The sequence below is a fragment of the Oenanthe melanoleuca genome, chromosome 26 (genome assembly GCF_029582105.1).
Source record: "Oenanthe melanoleuca isolate GR-GAL-2019-014 chromosome 26, OMel1.0, whole genome shotgun sequence".
Classification (NCBI taxonomy): domain Eukaryota; kingdom Metazoa; phylum Chordata; class Aves; order Passeriformes; family Muscicapidae; genus Oenanthe; species Oenanthe melanoleuca.
In genome coordinates this window covers 5,448,438-5,474,297 of record NC_079359.1, presented here as the reverse complement: position 1 = coordinate 5,474,297, position 25,860 = coordinate 5,448,438, and the positions used below count along the sequence as shown (strand labels likewise).

At 60.4% G+C, this 25,860-nt stretch overlaps 2 protein-coding genes across 4 annotated transcripts; both read right to left on the bottom strand.

The window, feature by feature from the left end:
* Window positions 1-896: 896 nt before the first annotated feature.
* TNNT2 (troponin T2, cardiac type) lies at window positions 897-9,140 on the bottom strand. The gene is made up of 16 exons (XM_056511127.1): window positions 9,103-9,140; window positions 8,277-8,287; window positions 8,145-8,162; window positions 6,865-6,924; window positions 6,358-6,390; window positions 5,848-5,883; window positions 5,617-5,638; window positions 4,784-4,844; window positions 4,579-4,695; window positions 3,926-4,003; window positions 3,741-3,851; window positions 3,184-3,293; window positions 2,556-2,646; window positions 2,129-2,169; window positions 1,575-1,580; window positions 897-945 (listed from the first exon to the last, which is right to left on the bottom strand). Exons 1-16 carry the CDS (start codon window positions 9,138-9,140, stop codon window positions 897-899), a joined length of 882 nt encoding a protein of 293 aa, XP_056367102.1.
* A 4,530-nt stretch (window positions 9,141-13,670) lies between these two features.
* On the bottom strand, window positions 13,671-25,552 carry LAD1 (ladinin 1). 3 transcript variants are annotated; one of them, XM_056511537.1, is made up of 10 exons: window positions 25,258-25,552; window positions 21,003-21,161; window positions 19,000-19,513; window positions 18,460-18,603; window positions 17,719-17,765; window positions 16,918-16,990; window positions 16,443-16,574; window positions 16,112-16,201; window positions 14,991-15,068; window positions 13,671-14,672 (listed from the first exon to the last, which is right to left on the bottom strand). In XM_056511537.1, the coding sequence occupies exons 1-10, from the start codon at window positions 25,293-25,295 to the stop codon at window positions 14,664-14,666; spliced, it is 1,284 nt and encodes a 427-aa protein (XP_056367512.1). In that variant the 5' UTR covers window positions 25,296-25,552; the 3' UTR covers window positions 13,671-14,663. The 3 variants fall into 3 exon arrangements, with proteins under 3 accessions (XP_056367512.1, XP_056367515.1, XP_056367513.1); XM_056511540.1 differs by having other exon boundaries at window positions 18,460-18,600; window positions 19,000-19,483; window positions 25,258-25,549; XM_056511538.1 differs by having other exon boundaries at window positions 19,000-19,483; window positions 25,258-25,546.
* Window positions 25,553-25,860: the final 308 nt, after the last annotated feature.

Genomic DNA, 25,860 nt, shown 5'->3' with positions numbered 1-25,860 from the left:
CAAGGGGGACACAAAACATTCACCAAGGGACAAGGTCCAGCACCCTGTGCATCCCCCCAGCCCCACTGCTCTGGGAAAGGCTCCTCAGATGCTGCTTACCAACAGCATGGGACAGTTGTCATAACATAACACAGCAGCAGAACAGCCCTCCAGGACCTCTGTGCCTTGGACTGGCTGCCAGTCCAGGTCCACCAGGAGCACTGGGGGTCTGCAGGTGAAATGTCCCCAGGGACAGCCCACGTGTGACAGATTGCCAGCAGATGGAAGAGATCTGCCCCCTAAGGCACAGGGAGCAGCCTCCCCCCATGGCTTTGTCCAAGGCTTCATTGCATGCTGCCAGTAACATGCAGAGGAGGCAATCAGCTGCTCAGAGCCTTTAGCAAGAGCTGGGATAGGGATGGGAACAGCCTGGAAGGTGAGTTAGTGACTGTTCCATGGGCTTGGAAGCAGTGCTCCTGTCCGTGGTGTCTCACAGGGCCAGCTGTGACCAGAGAGGAGCAAGTGGGGCTCTGGCACAGCAAAAACAGAACAAAAGTGGCCATGATAAGGATTGCACCAAAAAGCAGCTCAGAGCACCCAGGTCTATCACCAAACTGTAGCTGAGATGGTGCTGGGAGGCACAGGGACAGTAACCTGGGGGTCCTTGGTGGTTGCTGTGACCTCTCTCAGCCCAGGGAGCAGGTGGGCAGCTCCTCCAGCTGTGCTGAGCCTGTGCTGTGTCCTCTGGGATCAGAGCCTCAGGATGGAGACCACACCTGCACCCCTCACACCTCTTTATTTACAGACACAACAGCACTGGGGGGTGGAGATGGGAGGCCTGTGCTCCCCAGAGCCCCCATTCCTGCAGCCAGGGCTCTGTGCAGCTCCTGGGGCTTGGCCTCCTCTCCCCCTGAGCTCTACTTCCAGCGGCTGCCCACCATGGTCTTCCCTCGGGCACCCTTGGACCTGCAAGGGAGAGGAACAGGCACCAGTGACCACACAAGGAGGATGAGGTGGGTGCTGGCAGTGGTCCTGCAGCCTTTTCCTGTTGAGAACTGCCCTGGGGCTGAGGGTGGTCACTGGCCCCAGCTAAATGTTGGCACCTGAGTCAAAGTGCCTTGGGAACAAGCTCATGCAGCTGCCAGGATTCTACGGACCCACCATTTCCTTCCCATGTTTCTCCCCCTCAAGAATCATTCCAAGAAGAACTGACAAGTTGCATCTGTGGCTGCAGAGGGATGAAAGCAGCTGCAGGATCCCTCAGGACCCAGCCCATCACTCCCCTTAACAGCACAGGGCAGCACAGAGGAGGAGGAGGGTTGGGTGGGCAGTGAAGGGCAGGTCTGGCTGCCAGGGCTTGGGATTGCTCATCCCTGAGCCCTGCTGCTGCCCTGGTGTCCCTGCAGCACACATGGAGTGGGGCACACAGGGGACACGTGCAGGGACACACAGACACACAGAGCACCCTGCAGGGACACACAGACACACAGACACACAGACACACAGAGCACCCTGCAGGGACACACAGACACACACACACACACACACAGCACCCTGCAGGGACACACACAGCCATCAGAAGTGCCTGTACTCACCCTTTGCTGCAGGATCACACCATGATGGGGCAGGAGAGAAGAGAGACTTGGTGTAAGTGGGTGGGAGATGCTGCCCTGACCCCTGGGGTGGGCTGAGCACCTCCCACGTGAGGGGAAGTGGGATGGGGGTGTGACACACCAGTGTGCTCTGGGAGCAGGGGTGAAACCCTCTTCCACCTTCCTACCACGCGTTCCCCAGCCACGTGCAGGGAACATGGGCATGGGGTCAGGTTCCCCTGGCCTTGTGGGCCTGCACAAATCCCACAGCCCAAGGGACTTCCCCTGCCAGACAAGCTGGGATCCCCAGCAGCTTCCTGAGGTGCTGGGCAGAGCCCCTGCAGGGGTGGCTGGAGACTGGAAGGACCCCACAGGACACAAAGCATCCCATGCCAGGGGGGTTCTCCCTGGGTCCATCCCCTGAGGAATGCCAGGCACCAGCAAGACCAGAGGCAGGAGGGGGAAAGGGAGGAGATGGTTTAGGAAAGGAGATCCATGGGGAGGGAACTGGGGAGCTGGAAGGGCAGGAGATGGAGGAGGGATGTGCAGCCACTTACACTTTCTGATGGTCACTGATGCGGTTCCGAAGGACATTGATCTGCAAGAAGAAATGGGGGTGGGGAGTCTGACAGATGCACCAGGCTGGGTGTAAGGCTGGGTGAAGGTGCATCACTGCTCTCTTTTCCCCAGCAGTTTTTCTGTGGGGCTTAGAATCCCAGAGTCCCAGGCTAGCTGGGGTTGGAAGGGACCTTAAAGCTCCTGTCACTCCACCCCTGCCCTGGGCAGAGACACCTTCCACTGTCCCAGGCTGCTCAGAGCCCCATCCTGACTGGCCTGGGACGTGTTTGCCCCGTGGTGGTGCCAGGTGCACGTTCCCAGGAGCTGGGAGATCACTGGGACACCCCAGCTCATCTCCTGGCTGGGAGCACAAGGAGCCATCAGGAGCACAGAGGGTGGACAAGTCACAAAGGCCCTGGGGCTCACCTCGTATTTCTGCCGCTTAAACTTCTCCTGCAGGTCAAATTTCTCAGCCTCCAGGTCACGGATGTTCTGCCACAGCTCCTTGGCCTTGTCCCTGCAGGAAGAGCTGGCTGGGGACACTGGGGACAGTGCAGGGAAGGGCTGTGGCTCCCAGGGAGCTCAGTGCAGGATGGGGCACTGCTGCCAACCCCTCACCTGCCCTGGAGACTCCCAGACAGGGATGGGTTATGCAGGCAGTGAGCCCAGGACAAGAACCACGAGGTCGTGGGGACACACATCCCACACCTGTGACCCTGGCTCCTCAGGACACCCCTGTCCCACTGTGTGACCCTGGCTGCTCAGGACACTCTGTCCCACTCCTGTCCCACCCCTGTCCCACTGTGTGACCCTGGCTCCCTCTCATGGTGGTGCCACCAGCCGCAGAGGCCCTGCCCAGCCCTGGAGCCGTGTCCCCCGTGGGGTGTCACAGCCCATTCCAGCGGTGCCGTCCCCTCGGCTGGAAGCCCCGGGAGCTGTCCCAGCCCGGTCCCTGCCCCGGGAGCTGTCCCAGCCCGGTCCCAGCCCCGGGAGCTGTCCCAGCCCGGTCCCAGCCCCGGCTGGCCCTGCCATCCCTCCTGCAGCCTGTGCTCACCTCAGCTTCTCCTCGCTGAGGTGCTCGATGTTCAGGGGCTTCCGTCGCTCACTGAGGATCTTCTTCTTCTTTTCCCGCTCCGTTTGCTTCTTCCCACCCTTTTTCTCTGACTGAGGAAACCATCAGCCCACTGGAGAGAAGGAAGTCTGCCCAGCCTTGGCTGTCCCCCATGCCCGGTTCTGCACCCAACACCCTCAGCTTTTGGGGCTCCCGAGGACAGTCTGGCAATAGTGAACAGGACATTTGTCCTGGTCCCCATCGCTGTCACTGGGATGGAGCTGCACACCTGCAGGGCTGAGCTCAGGGCAGCTCTGAGCTCCCTTGGCCCGGTGACCCCGAGCCAAGAGCAGCTCCCGCCCTCTCCTGCCTGTACACCCCAGAGTGTCACCCCAGAGTGTCACCCCACCGTGACACCCCAGAGTGTCGCCCCACCGTGACACCCCACAGTGACACCCCACCGTGACACCCCACCGTGACACCCCACCGTGTCCCCGGGACGAGGCCAGCCCACGGCTGCCCTGCCCAGGAGCTGCACAGCCCCCGTGGGACGGTCCCACCTTCTGCATGTACCCCCCGAAGTGCAGCATGTTGGAGAACGCCTTCTTCTTCCGCGCCTCCTCCTCCGCCCTCTTCCGCGCCTCCTCCTCCTCCTTGCGAGCCCTCTCCTCCTGCCGGGTCGGAGGGCGGTCAGCAGGGATGGGGGGCACAGCCGGTGTCCCCAGGCCATCCCAGGGACACTCACGGCCATGCGGGCCTGGCGCTCCTTCTCCCGCTCGCTGCGGATCCGCTGCTGCTCCGCCCGCTCCGCTCGCCGCTGCTCCTGCGGGGACACCCAGGACCTGCAGCCTCTCTGCGCCAGGGGACACATCCCCAGGAGCCCTGGGAGCCCCAAGGGGGCCTGGGGACAGTGACCCCGGGGGCATCAGCACCGCAGCAGCCACGCCAGGGCACCCAGTGACCGGGGACAGGAGGGGAAGGGCTGGAGCTGTGCCAGCCAAGATTCAGGCTGGAGATCAGGAAAGGTTCTTCCCCCAGAGGTGCTGGCACTGCCCAGGCTCCCCAGGGAATGGGCACAGCCCCGAGGCTGCCAGAGCTCCAGGAGAGCTTGGACAGCACTGCCAGGGATGCTCAGGGTGGGATTGTTGGTGATTATTGGGGTGTCTGTGCAAGGCAGGGCTGGAACTGGATGATCTTTGTGAGTCCCTTCCAGCTCAGGAAATTTTATGGTTCACAGGAGCAGGGGTGCCTGCCAACCATTAAAAAATGGCTCATCAAAATCTGGTTTAACCCTCAGTCTCTGTCCTGCAGGGTCAGAGATGTCCCAGGTCTGCCAGGACTGCGGGGAAGGGACAGCGGCTGAGTGCAGGGACAGAGAGGGGAAAGCTGAGCACGTACGATCCTGTCCTTGAGGGACAGGAGCTCCTCTTCCTCCTTCTTCCTGCTCTCAAAGTGGGCCTCGATGAGGGCCTGCAGCTCGTTCAGGTCCTTCTCCATGCGCTTGCGGTGAATGTCCTGCGCGGGCACCAGCACAGCCTGCAGCAGCCGCCGGGCTGGCGAGCGGCAGGGGGGCACCCCCGGGTGGGAACGGGGCACAACTTACATCAAAATCCAGCCTCTCGCCATCTGGGATCTTGGGAGGCACCAGGTTGGGCATGAAGAGCCTGCAGTGGGAGGGGAGCCGGAGCACGGGGGGCTGGGGCTGCTCGGGACAGCCCCCATCCCACCCATCCCACCCATCCCACCCATCCCGGTGCAGAGGGGGCACGGCTGAGGGGAGGGAGTGCAGTGATCCTGCGGGGCAGCCGCACAGGAAGAGCTGTGGCATTCCTGGGAAGCGCTCCAAGGTGCCTGCGTGGCTGGAATAGCTCTGCAAGCTGCAGACAGCGTGGCCAGGGCTCTCTGCCAGGCTGCCCCCAAAGGGCACCATGTGCTGCAGCGTGACCTGGCACAGGCAGCTGGGTCCTCTCACCCTGCAGGGCCTGAGGGAGAGCAGGAGATGCTCAGCAGGGGCACACGGGGATGGAGGGGTGATGGCTGAGGGCAGATCTGCCTCCCACACTGCAGCATCTCAGGGGCCCAGGAGGAGCCCCCAGGTCTCTGGCAATGGTTCTCAGTCCTGCTCCCCTGGGCTCAGTTGCTGGCACTCCTGGAAATGTGCACCCCATGCTCTGTATCCCAGGCTGGGATGCTCACACACACACACATTTATGCCATGGGTCACAGGGCAGCTGAGCTTCTCCTAAGGAACATACAAAATGCTTTAGAGCTGCCTAGAGACCTCCTTCGTGGAGCCTCCTTCATGTGTTTTGCTGTTTCTCTCCCTTTTTCTCTCCAAGTCTCAGTCCCCTGTCTGTGCCCTGCAGGCTCCCTGTGCCCTGTCCAGGCTCTGGCACAGCTCAGACCTTGCCCCACTGAAAACCCTGCCACACTTACTTGGGTTTTGGCTTCGATTCACCTGCAGGTCCCAGAAGCAGGACAGAAAGACAAGGTCAGTGTCACCAAGGGAATTCCTGTCACACCTTGACCCACCCCCCCGAGCCCAGCCCCCCCTCTCCCAGCAGCAGGGGCTTCACGGGGCATCCCCCAGCAGTGAGGGGCCAGCCCTGTGCCACAGGACACTCTGTGCCCCCAAGTCACACAGAAGGAACAAGGGAGATACTTCACCTTCCCCAGGCTCCTGCTCTCGGTCTCCCTCTCCACCTGTGCAAAACACAATGCTTTGTGTCCCCGTGGCCAGTCCTGCCCAGGGACACTCTGGGACAGCTGTCCCCCTCTGTCCCGTGGTTCTCCCTCCTTAAAACCCCAACTTCATCTCTGCAGGATGAACGGGGGACATCAGGATCCTGAGGGACATCCCTCACTCACAGGGTGGCCAGGAGAACCCCAGATCCTCTCCAGGAGGAATTCAGACAAGTTTTGCAGGAGCTCAGGCTGGAAAAGCAGCAGTACCTCCCTCTCCTGCTGTATTTTGGGTGAATTTCTGCCCAAGGCAGCACAAATCCATCCTTCCCTGCTGGGGGATGTGGCTAGGGCAGCTCTGCCCCATTTACCACAGATTGTCCCTTTAGCAGCAAATAAATTCACCACAAAACCCTGTTACAAGGGCCCAGTGTCTCAAGGGACTGGATCAGGACTGGACTGGCCAAACCCATCTCTCCCCTGCCCCAGCTTTACCTTCTCCTGCTGCTTTTGTTTCATCTTCTTGTTCTGTTTAAAAGCAAAGTGAGATCATGAGCACCCTGGGAGAGGGCAGTCACATCCCCCAGCACAGAGGGGTCCCAGCAGCCTGACTGGGGGTCCCAGCTGGGATCTGAGCCTGCCCAGCAGCAGTGGCAGCACAGAGGCACACACCATGCCCCAAAGCCACCAGTGGGCCCTTTTGGTGATCAGACCCATCAGAGCTCAACCCAGCTCTGGAAATCCCCTCTAGGGCAGTGGACCCCTTGGTGGAACAGGCTGGGCCCATTTTTGGTACTGTCCCAGAGGGCTGGCACAGCCAGCAGCAGCAAACACCATTATCCCCATGGCTGTAGGGCCAGGCAGAGCAGGGAAGGCAGCTCAGTTGGACACCCCCTCCCTGTACACCAGATGTGGGGGACAGCTGCCCTCTGTGCTGGTGTCCCCTTGTCACAGCCCCTGGAGCAGAGCCCAGCCAAGCCACGGGAGCACAGCCCCCCTCACCTTCTGCCTTGGCTTCCTGGGGCTCCTCCTCCTCCTCCTGCTCCACCTGCTCCTCCTGACCTGTGGATAGGGGCAGGTGAGTCCAGCAGGGCTGTTCCCTGGCTCCCTGCAGCTCCTGCCTGGGTAGCTGTGGCACAGAGCTGAGACAGACCCGGGCAGCTGCAGCCAGGAAAGGAGCAGCAGCTCCAAAGGCTCCTCTCTACCCTTACCCAAGGGCTGCTCTTGTTCACCAGCACAACACCCCCAAAATTAAAGAATTGAAGGATTTATTGCCACCTGCTGGCTTGTCCCTCATCCCCTCTGGTGCTGCCATCTCCTCACACCCCAGGAAGGAAGGAGGGATTTCCATAGCTCTGCTCCAGCCCTGAGCTCCAGGAGAGGCTGAGGAGGTGCCTTGGCACCTTCTCAATCCCATTTGTGACGCTGCTGGAGCATTTTTCCACTGGAGGGAGCAGCATCCCCACAGGATCCTGCACTGGAGCCAGAGTTATCCTGAGCCAGCAGGCCCTGGGGTGGGGGTGCCACAGCCCAACAGAGACAGCAAACCATGGAAGAAACAGAAGAGAGCAAAGACAGCAAACCATGGCTGGCAGATATAAGAGACAAGGCACAGGCAGAGGATGGACACACCAAGCACAGCAGGGATGGATGGAGTGCAGGAAGAAGAGAGAGAAGTGGAAGAATGAAAGAAAACCATCCCCAACCAGGGAGAGGCAGAACACATTGACCCACAACTTTTCCCAAGAGCAGAGAGAGGAAATAATGAAAGATGCAATAACTACCATCGTCTTCCTCTATCCATTCTTCCTCTTCTGAGCCAGGGAGGAGGGAAGGAATAAGCACAGGGATTAGTTGGGTGCCACAGTTTTTGCATGTGTGAGGTGAGGGCTGGAGCACTGCAGGGGCTTCCCCCTGCAACTCTCTTAGCTCTTACACCCAGAGGCCCAGCCCAGCCCTGTGCCAGGGCTGTGGCTCCACCAGGTCTCAGTTTGGGTGTCCCACACTCAGCAGAGACTCCAGCTCTGTTGGGATATTGGGATCACACCTCTGCCAACACCCATGTCCAGCACTACCAGCCCTGGTCAGAGGCAAAGCATCAGTGACAAAAGAGACCCCCAGAAAATCCAAACTGGTTTGGATCCTGCTGATGTTCCAGGGGCAGGTAGCTCAAACATGGTCACCTCTGCCTTTCCTGGAGATGATTTGCCCATTGCAGCCCCAAACCCCCCAGGAAATCACTGAAGCATTTGGCTCTTGGTCCTTGCAGGTGCAGCTCCTACCTTCCTCCACGCACTCCTCTTCACAGAGCACACAGGCACAGGCAGAGAAAAGGAGAAGAAGCCTCAGGTTATTGAGTGGCTCTGGTCAGTTTTTTGCCTCAGGGCAGCTGCAGGTGCTCCATGTCCTCTTACCTTGCTGCTCCCTGCAAAGCACAACAGGAATTCACAGAGTCACACTGAGTTGCTGGAACAGGGCCCACCAGTGAGGCTGAGGTGAATTTGGCATTTCCTCAGGGCTGGCTCCTGTTTCCTACAGCACAGGGCCAGGGCTGCTGGGTGGCTGTAGGTGGCACTGGGGACAGGGACAAGGCCCAGGCCATCCTGCAGGCTCTGGAGAGCAGGGCTGAAGGTCTGGACTGGCATTTTGACAGTGGTCAGGGCACCCCACCGTTCTGCAGCATGAGAGAATGAGTGACCTTGGCCTGTAATCCCAGAAAGGACCATCTCACATCCCACCTTTGCCCCCAGTCCTTCCCTGACAGAGGGGGAGAGGCACAGCCTGTCCCAGGAGGACAGATGGGTGACACACACCAGTCTGGTGTGGCACAGAATCACCAGAGGATTCAGGCACCTTTCTCTGCAGGTGGATGAGAAGTGGAGCTGTGTTTGAACTCACTCCTATGACCCCAACCCCACCTCTCCAGGATGTGCCTCCAGCAGCAGAAGCTGCTCTCAAACCTGGCCTTGGATATTGGTGCTCTGGCTGTGGCAGCAGGACCCCATCAGCAACAGATTGGTGGCCTCAGCTTTCCCATCTCTGTCTCCCAGATTTAGACTGTAGCATTTTAACAGATCCTTGTCCTGCCCACTGGGGTGGGTGCAGCTCCCAACACCAACTCCCACCACTGGGGTCAGGCACTGCCAAGGCAGAGGGGCACAGGCTGGGGCTCAGGGTGGGTAACAAGAGCACTTCCAAGCAACAGGGAGAAAGAAAAGGGGTTAAAACCACCCCACTTACTGCTCGTACTCCTCAGTGACCTCCTCCGTGTCTGACATCCCTGGTTCTCTGGCAGAGCTTGAGGCAGATTGGGAAAAGTCAGGGTTAGAAGGGAGATAAGGGCCAGCACAGCCTGTCCCTCACACCAGGACAGGGCACAGAGATGCTGCCTCTCTCCAAGGCACTTGGAGCCTCCTGCTGTGCCCAGCCAGGCTGTGACAGCCTTATCTCAGCAGAGATAACCCCTCCTGTGCAGGATCACAGCTGGCCCCAAAGAGGGGGCAGGAGATGGGGCACAGCCTCCTGTCACACTGATAACTCTGCCAGGAGCCATGTCCAGGCACTCAGGCCCCTGGCCCAGCCCTCTCAGGGGGCTCAGGGGACAGGAAAACCACCCACTGCAGTTCAGCCTGATTTGCTTCCTGGCTATTCTTAGCTCAGAGATTACCCCTTCTCCCACATTCCCAGCCCTGCACCAGGCACAGCACAAGGTCTCAGCAAACCCTCCAAGAGCAGAGCTGCTGGGAAAGGGCAGCCTGGTTCAGCAGTTTCTCCTCTGTGAGCTAAAACCAGTAATTTAAACCTGGTTTAGTAACTCAGCCCTGGTTTTAGGGCTAAACCCCTGCACAAACAGCCTTTCATCTTTCAGCACATCTGGCTCCCTCCTAGCTGTGCTCAGCAGCACTTTGCTCATCACCTCACCTCATCTGACCTTCAGCACTGCCCTGAGATCTGCCCCCTCCCCATCCCTGGGCATCCTGGAGCAGCCCAGAGCCCAGAGCCCAGCCCAGAGCCCAGAGCCCAGGGCCCAGCCCAGAGCCCAGCCTGGGACCCAGCCCAGAGCCCAGAGCCCAGGGCCCAGAGCCCAGCCCAGAGCCCAGAGCCCAGAGCCCAGAGCCCAGCCCAGAGCCCAGAGCCCAGAGCCCAGAGCCCAGAGCCCAGCCCAGAGCCCAGAGCCCAGAGCCCAGAGCCCAGCCTGGGACCCAGCCCAGAGCCCAGAGCCCAGAGCCCAGCCCAGAGCCCAGAGCCCAGAGCCCAGAGCCCAGAGCCCAGAGCCCAGCCCAGGGCCCGGCCCAGCCCAGAGCCCAGAGCCCAGAGCCCAGAGCCCAGAGCCCAGAGCCCAGAGCCCAGAGCCCAGAGCCCAGCCCAGAGCCCAGAGCCCAGGGCCCAGCCCGGGGCCCAGGGCCCAGCCCAGAGCCCAGAGCCCAGAGCCCAGCCCAGAGCCCAGAGCCCAGGGCCCAGCCCAGAGCCCAGAGCCCAGAGCACAGAGCCCAGCCCAGAGCACAGAGCCCAGCCCAGAGCCCAGAGCCCAGGGCCCAGCCCAGAGCCCAGAGCCCAGAGCCCAGCCCAGAGCCCAGCCCAGGGCCCAGCCCAGAGCCCAGAGCCCAGCCCAGAGCCCAGAGCCCAGGGCCCAGCCCAGAGCCCAGAGCCCAGAGCCCAGAGCCCAGCCCAGAGCCCAGAGCCCAGGGCCCAGCCCAGAGCCCAGAGCCCAGAGCACAGAGCCCAGCCCAGAGCCCAGAGCCCAGCCCAGAGCCCAGGGCCCAGCCCAGAGCCCAGGGCCCAGCCCAGAGCCCAGAGCCCAGGGCCCAGCCCAGAGCCCAGAGCCCAGCCCAGAGCCCAGAGCCCAGAGCCCAGCCCAGAGCCCAGCCCGGAGCCCAGAGCCCAGAGCCCAGCCCAGGGCCCAGCCCAGAGCCCAGAGCTCAGCCCAGAGCCCAGCCCAGGGCCCAGCCCAGAGCCCAGGGCCCAGCCCAGAGCCCAGCCCAGGGCCCAGAGCCCAGAGCCCAGCCCAGAGCCCAGAGCCCAGCCCAGAGCCCAGCCCAGGACCCAGCCCAGAGCCCAGAGCCCAGAGCCCAGCCCGGAGCCCAGAGCCCAGAGCCCAGCCCAGGGCCCAGCCCAGAGCCCAGGGCCCAGAGCCCAGCCCAGGGCCCAGAGCCCAGAGCCCAGAGCCCAGCCCAGAGCCCAGCCCAGGACCCAGCCCAGAGCCCAGCCCAGAGCCCAGCCCAGGACCCAGCCCAGAGCCCAGCCCAGGACCCAGAGCCCAGAGCCCAGAGCCCAGGGCCCAGCCCGGGGCCCAGCCCAGAGCCTAGCCCAGAGCCCAGAGCCCAGCCCGGAGCCCAGCTCAGAGCCCAGCCTGGAGCCTAGCCCAGGACCCAGCCCAGACCCAGCCCAGGGCCCAGCCCAGAGCCCAGCCCAGCCCAGCCCTGTCAGCTCTGCCAGCCCCCAGCAGGGCTGAGATGCCACAGGACGATGCAAGGCAGCTCTGGAAATAACTTCCATGTGCTGAACCACCTGTTCCCAGGGCTGCAAGGCTTCTCTGCTGCTGCTGCCCAGACTCTGGGAGCAACTGCTCCTGGCGACATCTGTCGAGCATTTATTACCCAGGGTGGGTGGGACAGGCTCAGGAGTGCTGGTCAGGATGCTGGGTCCAGGGCTGGAATGCTCAGGGAAGGGAAAGGGGCATTCCAGGAGGGAACCTTGGCATGACCGTGGCTCCAGAGGGTCTCTAGTCTCACTGGCACTCACAAGGTGCTGTTTGGGCACAAATAAAGGCAGAACTCGGTCCCCCCTGCCCTGGGGTCACTGCCTGCTCCTGCCATCACTGTTCCTTTTCCTCTGGTGAGTCTGGGGCTTGGCTCTGAGCCCCCCTTCCAGCACCACCCCTGGGATCTCTGGTTCCCCAAGAACATCAATTCCCACTCTTCCCCCGGGCTCAGCATGGTCCTGATGCCCCAAGTTTGGCCAAATAATTTGTGTGGCCTCTGAGTGACCCAGGCTCCACACAATCATTTCATGACACGGGAGAAGAGGGTTCCCAGACCCAACAGTGTGAAAGCCTCTTCCTACATTCTCCCTCAGAAACCAGGATATCCCACAGAGCTGAGGGAACACCAGCAAATCCAGCACTGTTAAGAGGATACACAAGAGAAAATGTGGCTCAAGAAAATATTTATGCATCCTCTGCACAGAAACACATCAGTGTTTTCATTAAAGCTTGGAAATCTTGACTTGGTAGAATTAGGAGAATCCAGCAGACATTACAGAGATAAAGAGGAAATGTTAAACTGACTACAAGAAATCTCCCAGAATTTGCTGTGTATTGAACATTCCAGATATTCCTCACACTCCTCAAAATCCCCCTGTCCTTTAGCTGAGGGCTGGCTGCTCCCAGCTCTGGGGCTGAGTTCCTCCAGGCTGCCCAGACACGGAGCTCTCCTCTCCCAGCAGGAGTGGCTCATGTGCCCCTGCAGCCCTGCCTGACTCGGAGCAGGCACAGGAGCATCCCATCGCTGACCAGCTGCCAGAGAGCCAGGCCAGGCTGGCCGAGGGCACCACAGCCCTGCTGTCCCCTGGGAACGGGACCTGGGGCATTGCCTGGGACCGGGGCAGCCGAAATCCATCCGAGCCACATCAAGGTGGTCCAAAAGACAAACTGCAAACACAGCTGGAGAGGGTCCTGGTGCTTTGTGCACGGGAACGGCTCCGTGGAATAAAACAGCCCAGGAGGAGCGGCCGGGGGACACCCCGAGCGCTGAGCCGGCTCCTCCCGGGCTGGATCCGGCACAGCCCACCTGAGCACGGCACACCTGGCCACACCTGGCCACACCTGGCCACACCCAGCACACCCAGTTACCTGAGCACACACAGCCCTACCTGAGCACGGCACACCTGGCCACACTCGGCACACCTGGCCACACCCAGCACACTCGGCCGTACCTGAGCACACCTGGCCATACCTGAGCACACCCAGAGTTACCTGAGCACACCCAGCACACCTGGCCCTACCTGAGCACACCCGGCCATACCTGAGCACACCCAGAGTTACCTGAGCACACCCAGCCCTACCTGAGCACACCCAGCACACCTGGCCGTACCTGAGCACACCCAGCCCTACCTGAGCACACCCAGCACACCTGGCCCTACCTGAGCACATCCAGTCATACCTGAGCACATCCGGCCCACCTGTCCGTACCCGAGCACACCTGGCCATACCCGAGCACACCTGTCCGTACCCGAGCACACCTGTCCGTACCCGAGCACACCCAGCCGTACCCGAGCACACCCAGCCGTACCTGAGCGCCGCTGCTGCCGGGAGCGGGGGAGCCGCGGGGTCTGGGGAGGCTCTTTGGGGCAGGAGCTTTAAGGGGCTGCAGCGCCCACCCCGGGGCGGGCAGCGCCGCAGGAATGCGCCCGGCGCCCAGCCAGGAATGCAGCACTTGTGAGCTGCTATTTCGGCAGCCGCGGGCCTGGCCCCCTCCGCCGCTCCCCCTTCCCCCCAGGAGCCCATATAAGCCCAAGCTATTGTGTGGCCTCAAAGATTTGCTATTTTAAACCCTGCGGAGCGCGATACGTGAGTGCCCGAGGGGCTGACACGAGCCAGCCCAGCTGTCACCGGCCGGGCTGATAAGGCAGCGCTGTCACACGGAGTGCAGACCCTGCCAGGCGGCTCCGAGCTCGGGATGCTGCAAGGAGAAGGGAGGAGTCTGTTCTTAACCCCCCGGGACACATCTGATTAGGGGTTCTCCGTGTTTTCCCCCTGCAGGGAGAAGGGAACAGTTTCCAGTCCCAGAGCAGCAGTAGGTGACCTGGGGTGTCTTAGAAAGAGCAACTTTTATTAGGAAAAAACAAACAAACAAACAAATAAAAGCACATAGAAGCTGAAGTCCTTTCCCAAGCCCAACAAGCAGAACCAGCTCCAGGGGCAGCAGCAGATTCCCACACTGAACTTGTCACCACAGTGGCTGCTCAAGGCACAACCCAACCCCCAAAAATGGCCCCAAAAGGAGAATTTGAGCCCTTTGCCCATGGCACCATAAAGCCACCCTAAAGGCCTGGAGAAGGCATCCCCCATCCCTGCTGGGTGGGCTCAGCAGCCCAGGGAATGCAGGATCAGGGGCTGCACAGCAAAGGGCTCAGGAGGAAGGGCAGGAGGGAAACGGGGCCCGGCACAGGGCACTCAGCCCCCCAAACAGGGCTGGGGCCATGGCCCCTCCCTGGATCACTGCTGGCAGGGGCAGGGCATGGCAGTGACAAGGACAGCTCTGGTCCAGCTCCAGGGCCAAGTCCCCCCTTCTTCCATGAGCACTCGTGTGACTTCACAAACATCAGCCTCTGGCTGGGTCACTCTGGCAGTGACAGCCTGGCAGGGGGTGACACCTGCCAGCCCCACCTGCCCAGGCAGCAGGGACCAACATGGTCCATGGGTGTGCAGCTGAACTCCCTTGGCCAGTGGTTCTCACCCCACTGACCTCTTCCAGCTGCTGCGTGTGGGATCCCCTTTGCCAGGGCAGAGATCAGGAACAGAACAGCAACATGTGGGGGCAAACAAGGCAGGAGTTGCCTTCAGCATCTGTGGGGAGCCTGTAGGCCTGGGCACCCCCAGACAGGCAGAGTGGGGACTGGGGGCACAGGGAGACTCTTCCAGGCTTCTTCCTTCCCATCCCACAAGCAGAGGACCCCATGACCTGGGCTGCACCCACACGTGGGGACTCATGGCAGTGGCTGCTGGACGGTTTGAGTAGGGCTGGGCTTTGATCTTCAGAGCAAACCAGTTTTTCCCAGATGGTCTGACACCACAGCTGGTATTACTGCAACTGGAAAGAGAAAGTGGGAACCACTGAGCTGTGCCTGAGGCTGCAATCCCCCCAGATGCAGCTGCTTTAACCAGGAGAGAGGCTGTCCCTAGCAGGGGATGGGGCAGGCAGGAATCTCTAAATCCTGCCATGGGCCACTTCCCTTCACCTCCCAGACCAGGGTCCTTCTGTCCCTCCAGTTGTCCCTCCTGCTGACTCCCCAAAGTCACAGGGTCCTGATGACCCCCACGTCCCCTCTCCCCCCATATCCTGGCTCCAGGATCCCACATCCTGCATCCCCAGAGGATGCACCAGCTCTCAGAGCAGCTCCATAATTACCTTGGTGTCTCCAGAGGTGTCTCCAGGCTGCTTTATCCAGATCTCTCGCTTTGCCAGGCTGTTGATTCTCCGGATTTCCTGCAAACAGGAGAGTCAGAAGTGACAGGAGAAAGTTTTCCCCATGCACTGTGTGCAGCGTTGCCTTGGTCTGACTGTGTTCAAACCTTGGAGCACATATTGTCCAGGTAAAGGCAGCCAGCTTTGGGATCCTGCACCTGGGAGAGCCTCCCAGCCAAGTGCAGCTCCAGCCACAGAAGTGGGGCAGGTGCTGTTAAAGGAGAACTGGTGAAGGAGCTGCAGCTTTCCCCAGGAGTGACCCCAGGAGCAAACCCTTCGCTGGCACAGCTGCCTGGCACAGACACAGACACATCTGGGCAGTGCTGATGTCCCAGCTCAGCCTGGACTCACCTTCCCTGGCTGGATTGAAGCTGTGCCTCCTGGGCCAGGTGGCTGCCACCAGCAGTGGCCAAAGCCCTCCCTGCTGTGAGCAGAGAGACCTGCCCAGGACCTGCTGAGCCCCTCCTTTCCAAGAACACCAAACCACCCTGGGGCCAAAGGCTGCCTTGTCCCTCTCTTGAACACGTCCAGGGAGTAGCCATGTCAAATTATTATCCCCTTGGCTGGGCATTTTGCACCCAGAGCCACAAGACCCCCTGGTTTTGGGGGTTGGTTTCATGTGCAGATATGGTGACCCACAGACCCCTCATGCACCTGGACCTCTCTGAGCACACACTTCAAGCCCCTCAGAGCTGAAGGGCTGAGCTGGGCTCCTCTCCCCTGGCCTCCAGGCAGAGCTGCTCATCCAGAGGAGATGGGATGGCAGAGATGGGATCAAGCTGGGGTGGCAGGGTCAGCACCCCTGTGTGTCCTGCTGGCTCCTGCTCCCTCCTCAGCCCACCAGGGGCTGGAATCAGATGGACACAGCAACAAGCAGAACCCTGACATCCCATCATGGTGGCCCTGCAGCCCGGAGACTCCAAACCTGGCTAAACTGCTCTGAAACCCTTTAACAGCTTCAGCCAAGAGCTCATCCCCCTCCAACCCCGCCCCGAGGGCAGCACCGTGTCCTGTGAGACTGCCTGGTCCCAGGGCTCTCACTTGAGGCTGGCACAAGCTGCTACCTTGCTGTTTTCCTCCTTGGCAGGCTCCTGAGCTCGGCTGATCCACAGATTGATGCGGGATGTCACCGATCCTGGGATCTTCAGGTTGTCCTGCGGCACGGAGAGGGACACGGGGGTTAGAGCACGGATGTGACCCGGCCGGTCCGCAGGGCTCGGGGCGCCGGAGCGGAGCCGCAGCGGGCAGAGCGCAGCTCCTCAAACTGCAGCGCTCGGAGGAACCCGGGGCAGCTCCGGGCACCCACAGCCCCTGCAGCAGCCTGCCAGGCCGGGCTGAGAGGGGAAGATGTGCCGGCCCCAGCACAGGAGCCCTCGCAGCTCCTGCCCCGCTCACCTTCCTGAGCGCCGCCGGCTCCGCCTTGCCGGGAGCGCTGCCCTCGAAGAAGTTGCGCTTGCTCGCCACCCCTTCCGAGGAGAGCAGGCGACTCTTCTGCACAGGCACGGAGGATTTCACCCCCTCCGAGCGCTGGGAGAGAGAGGGGTGTCAGCAGGGCTGTGCTGCACCCCGAGGGGTGACAAGCAGAGTCCAGCCTCTGGCTCACACCCTGAGCCCCTCGGGGTCTGGCGCTCCCTGCCCATCACCGGCTCACTGCTTCCCCCAATGGACCACAGCATCCCCGGATCCCCGGCAAGGGTCCCTGCTCCTAAAACCCTGGGGCCAGTCCCTTTTCCTGCCCGGGACCCTCTCGCTGATCCCATCAGCTCTGGTACCTGGTGCAGCTCAGCCCTTCCCTCCCCACCGGGCTCCAGGCTACGCCTCTGTCCCCACCCATCCCTCCCACCTGCCCGGCTCTGCACAGCCTTTGTACCTGCACAGCCGAGTTGTACTTTTCCAGCTTCTCCCCAATGGTGCTGTTGCTGCCTGGGATCCTCAGACTCGCACTGGTGAAGAAGAGGGAAGAGTTGAAATCAGGATCTCCTGGGGCTCAGCCCAGGGTCCAGGGGAGCTGCACCTGTCCCAGGTACTCCTGCATCTGCCAGGTGAGCCAAGCTGTCCATTCCCTGCTGGTGACCGAGATCCCTGCGTGTCACCACCTTCCCAGGGCCACACTGAACACTGAGATATCTGAGAGCTCCTCAGCCTGCCCTGGGCTCAGCTCTGCCAGCTCTGAACTGCAATGTCAGTATGGCTCTGCCTACAGCATGCACCTGCCCAGAGGGGTGGAGGTCCCTTGGTCTGGTCACCAAAGCCAGCTTAGGTTGCTCATGGCCCTGTTTTGATGTCCCCATGGATTGAGCCCGTGCAGACACAAGCACCAACCTGGAATTACATGACTCAGGAGATAGTGGGGACTTGCTGGGGAATACTGGAGCAACCTGGGAGAGCAGAGGATGTTCCTGCCCATGGCAGGGGTTGGAATGAGATCTTTAGGGTCCCTTGGAACCCAAACCATTCTGTGATTCCAGGATCTCACTCAGATGCAAGCTGCACGTTGGACATTGTCCTGTCCCTGCCAAGCATTGCTGCCCCCCAGTCCAGCACCCTGGGGACCAATGTCCAGCAGATCTGTGCCAGGCTTGCCAGCCCCATCACCTCCTCCTCCCTTGGAAAACAAAGGATGGCAATTCCTGCCTGGCAGGACCAAAGCAACCTGATGAGAGGTACTGACCTCCTTGTGAGAGGGCTTTGGCTCTCCTTCTGCTTCCTGGAGATGATCTGGAAGACACAAGGAGAGGAGATCCACAGGGAACTTTGGTTATCCAAGATAAGCATGGGAGACACTATCTCACTGATCTCCCCCAGGAAAGCTCCATTTACATCCACACCAGATCTTATCTCATATCTCAAAGCTCCCCAGACTATAGACACTTTATGGTGATAACAGTTTTATTCCCAGTAAAGCCTCATGGAAGACAATCAAGTGTAGCTAGTCAGCCCTGACTCACAGCAGTGATGACCTTGATTTGTTCTTGGTTTTCCCAGCCTCTTCAATCACTTTATTCCAGAGATCTCCTTTGAAATGAAATATATTCTCAAACTATAACATGGGATGAGAGGAGGATGGATGCTATTTTTATCCTGTGCTTTCACATAAGACTGGAAAGGCTGGAAGGTGGATGGTAATTCCTGTAGCTCTGAAAATTCTGAGGACAATGAGCTCCCTGTTTTCCCATCACTTCCCATGAGTTTTCTGGCCAGCACAAGGTGGATGAACTGGACATGTTCATCCTCACAAGCCTTCAGTCAGACATGGAGTCAGACAGGACTGCAGTGCCCAGACCAAGGGTAAATTTTAAAAAAGACTTTGGGGAACAGTCTCTGTCCACATAATCCAGAAGCCAAAGCAATCCTTCCTCCCCCCATGCTGCAGTGCCTCGGGGGAATCCTTCCCCACTGCTTCAGCTCTTACCCGGAAGGACACGGTCCTGGGGCTGGCCCGGCGGATGGAGCTGCTGAAGGTGACGTGAGCTGGAGAGAGCTCTGGCTCCTCTGCAGCTTCATCCTGGCGAGGGGACAGCTGGATTACCTGCTTTGAGGGGTTCCTGGGGGGCTGCTGAGGAAAAGGGAGACCTCAGATGCATCTCTGCAGAGAAGACTGAGCTGCAGAAGCTGAGCAGGGTGAGAGTTGGGTTGGAGGCTGGAGTTTGAGATCAAATCCTCCAAACCTTTCCTGTCTCAGCTGGACACAGAGAGTCCCAAACAGCCCTTCAGTGTCACCATGGTGACAAGCAGAGGGACTTGCTGGAGAAGGTGATCAGAACAGCACAGACCAGGGAGGGGAAGGTGGTGGTGTCCCATCCACCAGCTCTTTGAAGCTCTCAGAAAAACCTTCTCCAAAATCCTTCAGGTCCCATTTCCCTCCTGGTGCTTTTGGGCTGTCCCTGTCTCTGGTCCTGCCAGCCCCTAGGACCTCTCCCCAAAGGCTGGTGGCCCACGCACTCCTGCTCACCTGCTGCTCTGGAGATGAGGTCACGGCTGAGGTTTTCTCTCCCGTGCCGCGGTTTCCCAGCCTGGTGAGGATCTTCACCTCCCGGAGCCGGCAGCTCCCCGCCTCTGGCGGCTCCTTCTCCTCCTTCCTCTGCTCCCCCCGAGGGGTCCCTGCTCCTTCTCTGTCCTGCAGCCGTGCCCTCAGCACCACCTTCCCCTCGGCTGCCGGCTCCAGGCTCGTGTCTCCGGGCGGGTCCGCTCTGCCCTCGGCCGCCCCCCGAGCCCGCTCCGCAGCCCGGCCGCTCTCCCGCCTCCCGCGGGGCTGTGGCCCCCTCTCCGGGCAGCTTTCTGCCACCCCCGCCTCCTTCTGCTCCTTCTCCTGCCTCAGCTTTTCACACGCAGGTGGGAGGCACCTCGTCCTTCTCCCTTCGTGTGTCTTCAGCACCTCCGAGAGCTTCGGCTCCTCCCCGTCCTCCGGAGACTGCGGCTTCACCAGGGATGGAGGTCTAGGGACAGGAACAACGTGGGGTGACAACCTTGGCATCTGGGGTTACAGGGGTGGACTTCATGCTGCTAGTGAGGCAAAAGGCTCTGGAGAGGGACATAAAAATCCCACCAACATCCTGAAGTCCTCCCTGCAGACCAGAGCTTGCAGCCATTCTCATCCCCATCACCCCAGCTCAGCTGTCTGAGAAACAGTTTGGTAAAATTCTATTTTTTCCTTTCTGTCATAGAGATAAAGCATTTCTGCAGCCTTGTCCCAGGACACCAACATCCAGCAAGTCCTGTGCCAAGGAGAGCCAGGCTCAGAGCAGTTGGAAGTGTGACTCTTCACTGGACTAAGAAAAATCCCACCGATTTTAAGTGGGAAGTGCCAGTTGCAAGTCAATCTCCTCTGTCCCAACACAGCTTGTGAAAAGCTGTTTCCCTTCATTCCCTGGGGCAAGCAGGCACAAGGTCTGGGGAGAAGGACACCTGGCAGGCTGTGCCTGCACACTCCCAGCATTGGGAAGGAGATGGGATAACATTTGCCCTCCTCCTGAATTGCAGTCAGCACATGGCCAGCCTGTCAGCACCAGGGAAGGGGAATTTGTCCTTCCCACCTGGTTCATTTTAGTCATGGCCAGCCCCCACCCACCCCATACCCAACCCAAGCACCCTAACTCCATCCTGTCTGAAACACAGAAACACCTCTGGAGTGGGAGTCTCACTGTGGACACAAACCACCTAAACCACCACTGGGCGCTTCCAGGATCACTTTAGAGAGTGGGTCAGGTTATGTAAGGGCAGCCAGGTCCCAGAGCACCTCCAAAGCACAGCTCCCTGCAGCCAGGGACTTGGGAAGCACCACTGAAAGCCCCTGGGTCAGATCCCCCTTCAGCAAAGGTCCCACAGCATCACTGTGAGGTTCAGAGGGGCAGCACAGCCAGCCAGGCTCTGCCTGCTCTGCCCTCCTGTCCTGCTGCAGGTCCCACCTGAGCTCAGCCCTGGCCCCAGCCCTCCCCAGCACTCCTGCTCCTGAGCCATGGGGAGCCAGCTGAGCCCTCCCCACCCTGTGCTGCTCCTGGGGAGCCCATCCCTGCTCCAAGGGCTGCTGGCTGGAGCACAGCTGAGCCCTCCCTCAGCCAGGAGCCCTCTCCACCCTGGGGAGCCCATCCCTGCTCCAAGGGCTGCTGGCTGGAGCTCAGCTGAGCCCTCCCTCAGCCAGGAGCAGCTCCCACCCTGGGGAGCCCATCCCTGCTCCAAGGGCTGCTGGCTGGAGCACAGCTGAGCCCTCCCTCAGCCAGGAGCAGCTCCCACCCTGGGGAGCCCATCCCTGCTCCAAGGGCTGCTGGCTGGAGCACAGCTGAGCCCTCCCTCAGCCAGGAGCCCTCCCCACCCTGGGGAGCCCATCCCTGCTCCAAGGGCTGCTGGCTGGAGCACAGCTGAGCCCTCCCTCAGCCAGGAGCAGCTCCCACCCAGCACAGCAGCAGGTGCCAGGGCTCGGTGGCAGGAGCAAGGCCAGTGCCAGCAGGACCCACAGACCTGCTGGAAGCTGGGCTGGTGTCTTTGGCAGGGCTGGTGTCTTTGGCAGGGCTGGCAGGCTCCTCCTCCAGGGATGTGGATGACAGCAGGTTCCGGTGCCTTCGCCGGCGCTCTCTCTGCTGCTCCTCCTCATCCTCCAGGGTCCTCTGCCTGGCCAGGCTGTGTGGGAGCAAACAGCAGGACATGAGGAGGCTGTGTGCTGCCTGGGCACCCCAAAGCCCTGCTGCCAGACGAGTAAGGAGCTGCTGCACCATGGGCAAGGGGCTGACAAAAGTCATCTTGCTGGAGGAGAGCGATGGCAGCAGGAGCCAAGTGTCCCAAAGTGCTCTCACTCCACCCAGCTGATGCAGGCCCTTCCCAAAGCAAGCCCTTGACTTCCCAACTCCTATTTTCTCCTCAATTCAAAGGAATCCCTATACTAATCAAACCTTCCAGAGGAAGAATAGGAAGACCAGGGCCCCTGAGCTACCACAGATCCCAACCACACAAACTGAAGGGTAACCACTATGGCACAAGATTTTAGGCCAAAACCAAGTTGTGGTGATGGCAATTTAATTTTATAGAGCAAAAAGCCTCAGATGCAAAAGTATCAGAGGCTGGAGGCAACTGCTGAGAGGCTCTGCCTGGGGATGGGGCTGGCAGGGCTCTTCTTCCCCCCTGCACATTGTTTATGATCTGACTGAGCCAAAAAGACAAGGTCTGGAATAATCTTTGAGCATTTTATTTTGCACCAGCCAAATGTGGGTTGTTGGGAGTTTTGGGGGGTTTCTTTTCTTTCTTTTTTGTTTGTTTGTTTGATTGTTTGTTTTGTTTTGATTTTTAATAAAACACCACTCAGATTAAAAAGTTGTCTGGAAAACACCAGCTCTGCCATCCTCTCTCTGTGCCAAACCTGCCCACCCTCTGTGCCATTGCATGAACTATGTTGGAAAATATTTTTATTGGCTGGATGGAGCTTTTCAGAGCCAGGTTCATCCCCCCCAGAGGAGCCCTCAATCAGGCACAAACAGTGCAGGGAACCCCACGGGGCTCCCGGCCCCGCAGCAGAGCCTCCCTGCGCTGGGTCCATCCCGGGACCTCATCCCAGCTCCGTCCAGCGTCCCCCAGGCTCAGACTTTGCCGTGAATTTGACTTTTAGCGAAAGTCAGCGGGGCACGGCCGCGTTACAGCGAGCGCGGCCGCGGGGACCCGCGGCGGGTTCCGAGTTACTGAGTAATCGCAGCCGGTCATAAATTAATCCGCTTTACCCCCCGCCAGCATTTGCGGCTTCTGTTCTTCCTGCTCGGAGCAGCGGAGCGCGACGGGGGCACAGGACCCGGCTGAGAGCTCAGGGCTGGGGACAGGACAGGACAGGACCGTGCCGGGCTGTGCCCTTCCCTCCCGCTGACCCCACAGCCGAACAGCCCCAACAGCATCCGGACCCACGGCTGGGCAGCTCCCGGCGCTCGCCGACGGGGCTGGCGAAGGCTGCGCTGCGCCCAGGGAGCATCCCCGAGCGGGACAGCCCCGTCCGTGCCCGTGTGCCCGTGTCGGCACATCCCCGCTCCGTGCCCGTGTGTTCCTGTTCTTACATCCCCGCTCTGTGCCCGTGTGTTCCTGTTCTCACATCCCCGCTCCGTGCCCGTGTGTTCCTGTTCTTACATCCCCGCTCTGTGCCCGTGTGTTCCTGTTCTCCGTGCCCGTGTGTTCCTGTTCTCACATCCCCGCTCCGTGCCCGTGTGTTCCTGTTCTCCGTGCCCGTGTGTTCCTGTTCTCACAGCCCCCTCCGTGCCCGTGTGTTCCTGTTCTCCGTGCCCGTGTGTTCCTGTTCTCACATCCCCGCTCCGTGCCCGTGTGTTCCTGTTCTCCGTGCCCGTGTGTTCCTGTTCTCACAGCCCCCTCCGTGCCCGTGTGTTCCTGTTCTCCGTGCCCGTGTGTTCCTGTTCTCACAGCCCCGCTCCGTGCCCGTGTGTTCCTGTTCTCACATCCCCGCTCTGTACCCGTGTGTTCCTGTTCTCCGTGCCCGTGTGTTCCTGTTCTCACATCCCCGCTCTGTACCCGTGTGTTCCTGTTCTCACAGCCCCGCTCCGTGCCCGTGTGTTCCTGTTCTCCGTGCCCGTGTGTTCCTGCCCGCACAGCCCCGCTCCGTGCCCGTGTGTTCCTGTTCTCACATCCCCACTCCGTGCCCGTGTGTTCCTGTTCTCCGTGCCCGTGTGTTCCTGCCCGCACAGCCCCGCTCCGTGCCCGTGTGTTCCTGTTCTCACAGCCCCCTCCGTGCCCGTGTGTTCCTGTTCTCCGTGCCCGTGTGTTCCTGTTCTCACAGCCCCGCTCCGTGCCCGTGTGCCCGTGTCGGCACAGCCCCGCTCCGTGCCCGTGTGTTCCTGTTCTCACAGCCCCGCTCTGTGCCCGTGTGCCCGTGCCCGCACAGCCCGGACCAGCCCTCCCCGCACGCCCATCCCCAGCCGGCCGGTCCCGGGTGGGGGGACACAGATCCCGGTGCTTCTGCGCTCCCGTCCCCCAAGCAGTGACAGCCCGGAGCACTAATGCCGGGTAAATCCTCATGACGACCTTCTTTGATTTTATACAGCCAGTCTACTTCGAAGTGAAAATGGGATTTTCCTGCCTTGAATTACCGTAGCTCCTTCTGAGGGAGCACAAAACCTGGCACTATCCACAGGCAGCTCCTCGTTTTTTGTAATTAAGCAATCCGCCCATCAGGCTATAGATTTGCTCTGCCAATTTTTCCCTCCTCTTTTAAAAGAAGGATTTATTTTTCGCTGTTTTACCTTCTTTAACTCAAAGAGATGAGTAAAAAACTTTGGCGAGTGTCCCTGCTTTGTCCTCTCCTGCCCTGTCAATGATTAGCGCAGATTTCTGACATTTCTGTTGTTTCAGTGCTGCCTCATTTCAGGAGAGCTCAGAAAATGCCTTCTGGGCTTGGGAAGCACACGGGGTGCAGGACCCAGCGGGGCTGGTGTTGGGGTAGGTCCGTGGCTCGGAGATGGGTCTGGACAGGGCTGGAACGGCCTCTGGATCTGTCCCACCCAGGCAGAGGCAGCTGAGAGCTGGTGGCCTCCGAGCAGTGGGGTCTCAACTAAAATAATGAAGTTTTTCACAGTGAGGGTGGGCAGGCCCTGGCACAGGGGCACAGAGAAGCTGCGGCTGCCCCTGGATCCCTGGCAGTGCCCAAGGCCAGGCTGGACCGGGCTTGGAGCAGCTGGGACAGTGGGAGGTGCCCCTGCACCAGGTTGGAATGGGATGAGCTTTAAGGTCCTTCCCACCCAAACTATTCTGGGATTCTATGAACTCTCCGTTCTTACATCCAGTACGGAAATTTGCAATTAAGTCTCGGAGATGTAACATCCACTTGGGCCAGGATTTCTGCTCGGATTTGTTGGACAGTGTGGCTCTGTTTGAGTTTCCACCACTGTTCCCGAACAGCTGAGGCTGCTGGGGCTCTCCCGGGGTCTGCGGGGGGTCTGGGCTGATCCCACCTTGCTCCAGCTTCGTTCGACCCCCTGACCCACCCCAGGATGCCCAGGAGCCTCCCCTCGCTCTTTGGGAAGGCCGAGGGAGGGGTGGTGCTGCGAGGATCGCTCGGGGATCGCTCAGGGATTGTTCAGGGATCGCTCAGGAATCGCTCAGGGATTGTTCAGGGATCGCTCAGGCATTGCTCGGGGATCGCTCAGGGATCGCTCAGGCATTGCTCGGGGATCGCTCAGGCATTGCTCGGGGATCGCTCAGGGATCGCTCAGGCATTGCTTTGGGATAGCTCAGGGATCGCTCAGGCATTGCTTTGGGATCGCTCAGCCGCTGCCGCTGAATCAGGGCTTGCTCAGCACACGATGGGCTGCAGTTTCGGCAGGGCAGAGCAGGACACACACCCAGGGGCTGCACGGGCATGGGGGAGTGGAAATGCCCGCAGCCAGCTCAGAGCAAGTCTGGAGACACAGCCCAGACAGTCCATTCCCCACAGAAAGGCAAAACAGACCCAAAATGTATCCAGCATGGGGCGAGAATATTTATCCAGGTAATTCTGCTGTGCCTGGCTCAGCTTCCCCAGGCAGCAGAAACAAAAACGCCTCTGATCCTGCCCAGCCACAAGAAACTCCGGCAGCGCCGGGCCCTCCGTGGGGCTGGCACTCACCTGTGCCAACAACAAACGCCTCTCCCAGGGCAGCTGCCCCCTCTTGCCATCCTCCCCGAGCCCCTTCGGCCCCCAGCAGCCCACCCTCACCCTGCTGAAAAGGGTCACGCATCAATCCACAGCACTCACCTGGAGAGATCGGACCAGTTCCTCCTGCTGAAGGACATTGCGCTTGCCGGGAGTTTCAGAGAGCCCCCAAAGCCCGAGCAGGCATCCGGGCCGAGCTGGGAGCCGCGGGATCGGCGCTGCCCGGACCCTGCTCCCGAGAAGGGAGGGAGGAACTCCCTGCAAGGTTATTTCCCTGTGCACCTTTACCCTGCCGCCCGCTGCGCTCCAGTGCATCACATGGCTCCTTATCTACCTGGCAGCGCCGTGATTTGTGTGCCAGCGGCGCTGCCCAGCAGGGCCACGCAAAGCAGAGCCAGCCTCCCGCCGGGACCCGCCGCTCGGGCCATCCACGGCTCCCAGGTTTCGGAGACAACTCCCTGCGGAGAACCTGTTCTACCAGCCACAATCCTCCAGTCAACAGCTCCTGCAGCCCGGCGGAGGAGGCGAATTACCCCGGGCTGAGTGGGAGGAGGTTGGCTCCCGAGGATCCAAAACAGTCATTAAAACACCTCCGGCTGGGCGCAGTCCAGCCCTTTCCAAAGAGCTTGGGAGGGTCCCCTGCTCCTTCCAGCCCTTTCTAGAGTCTCGGATGGAGCTGTCAAGTCTCCCCGTTCCTGAGCTTTG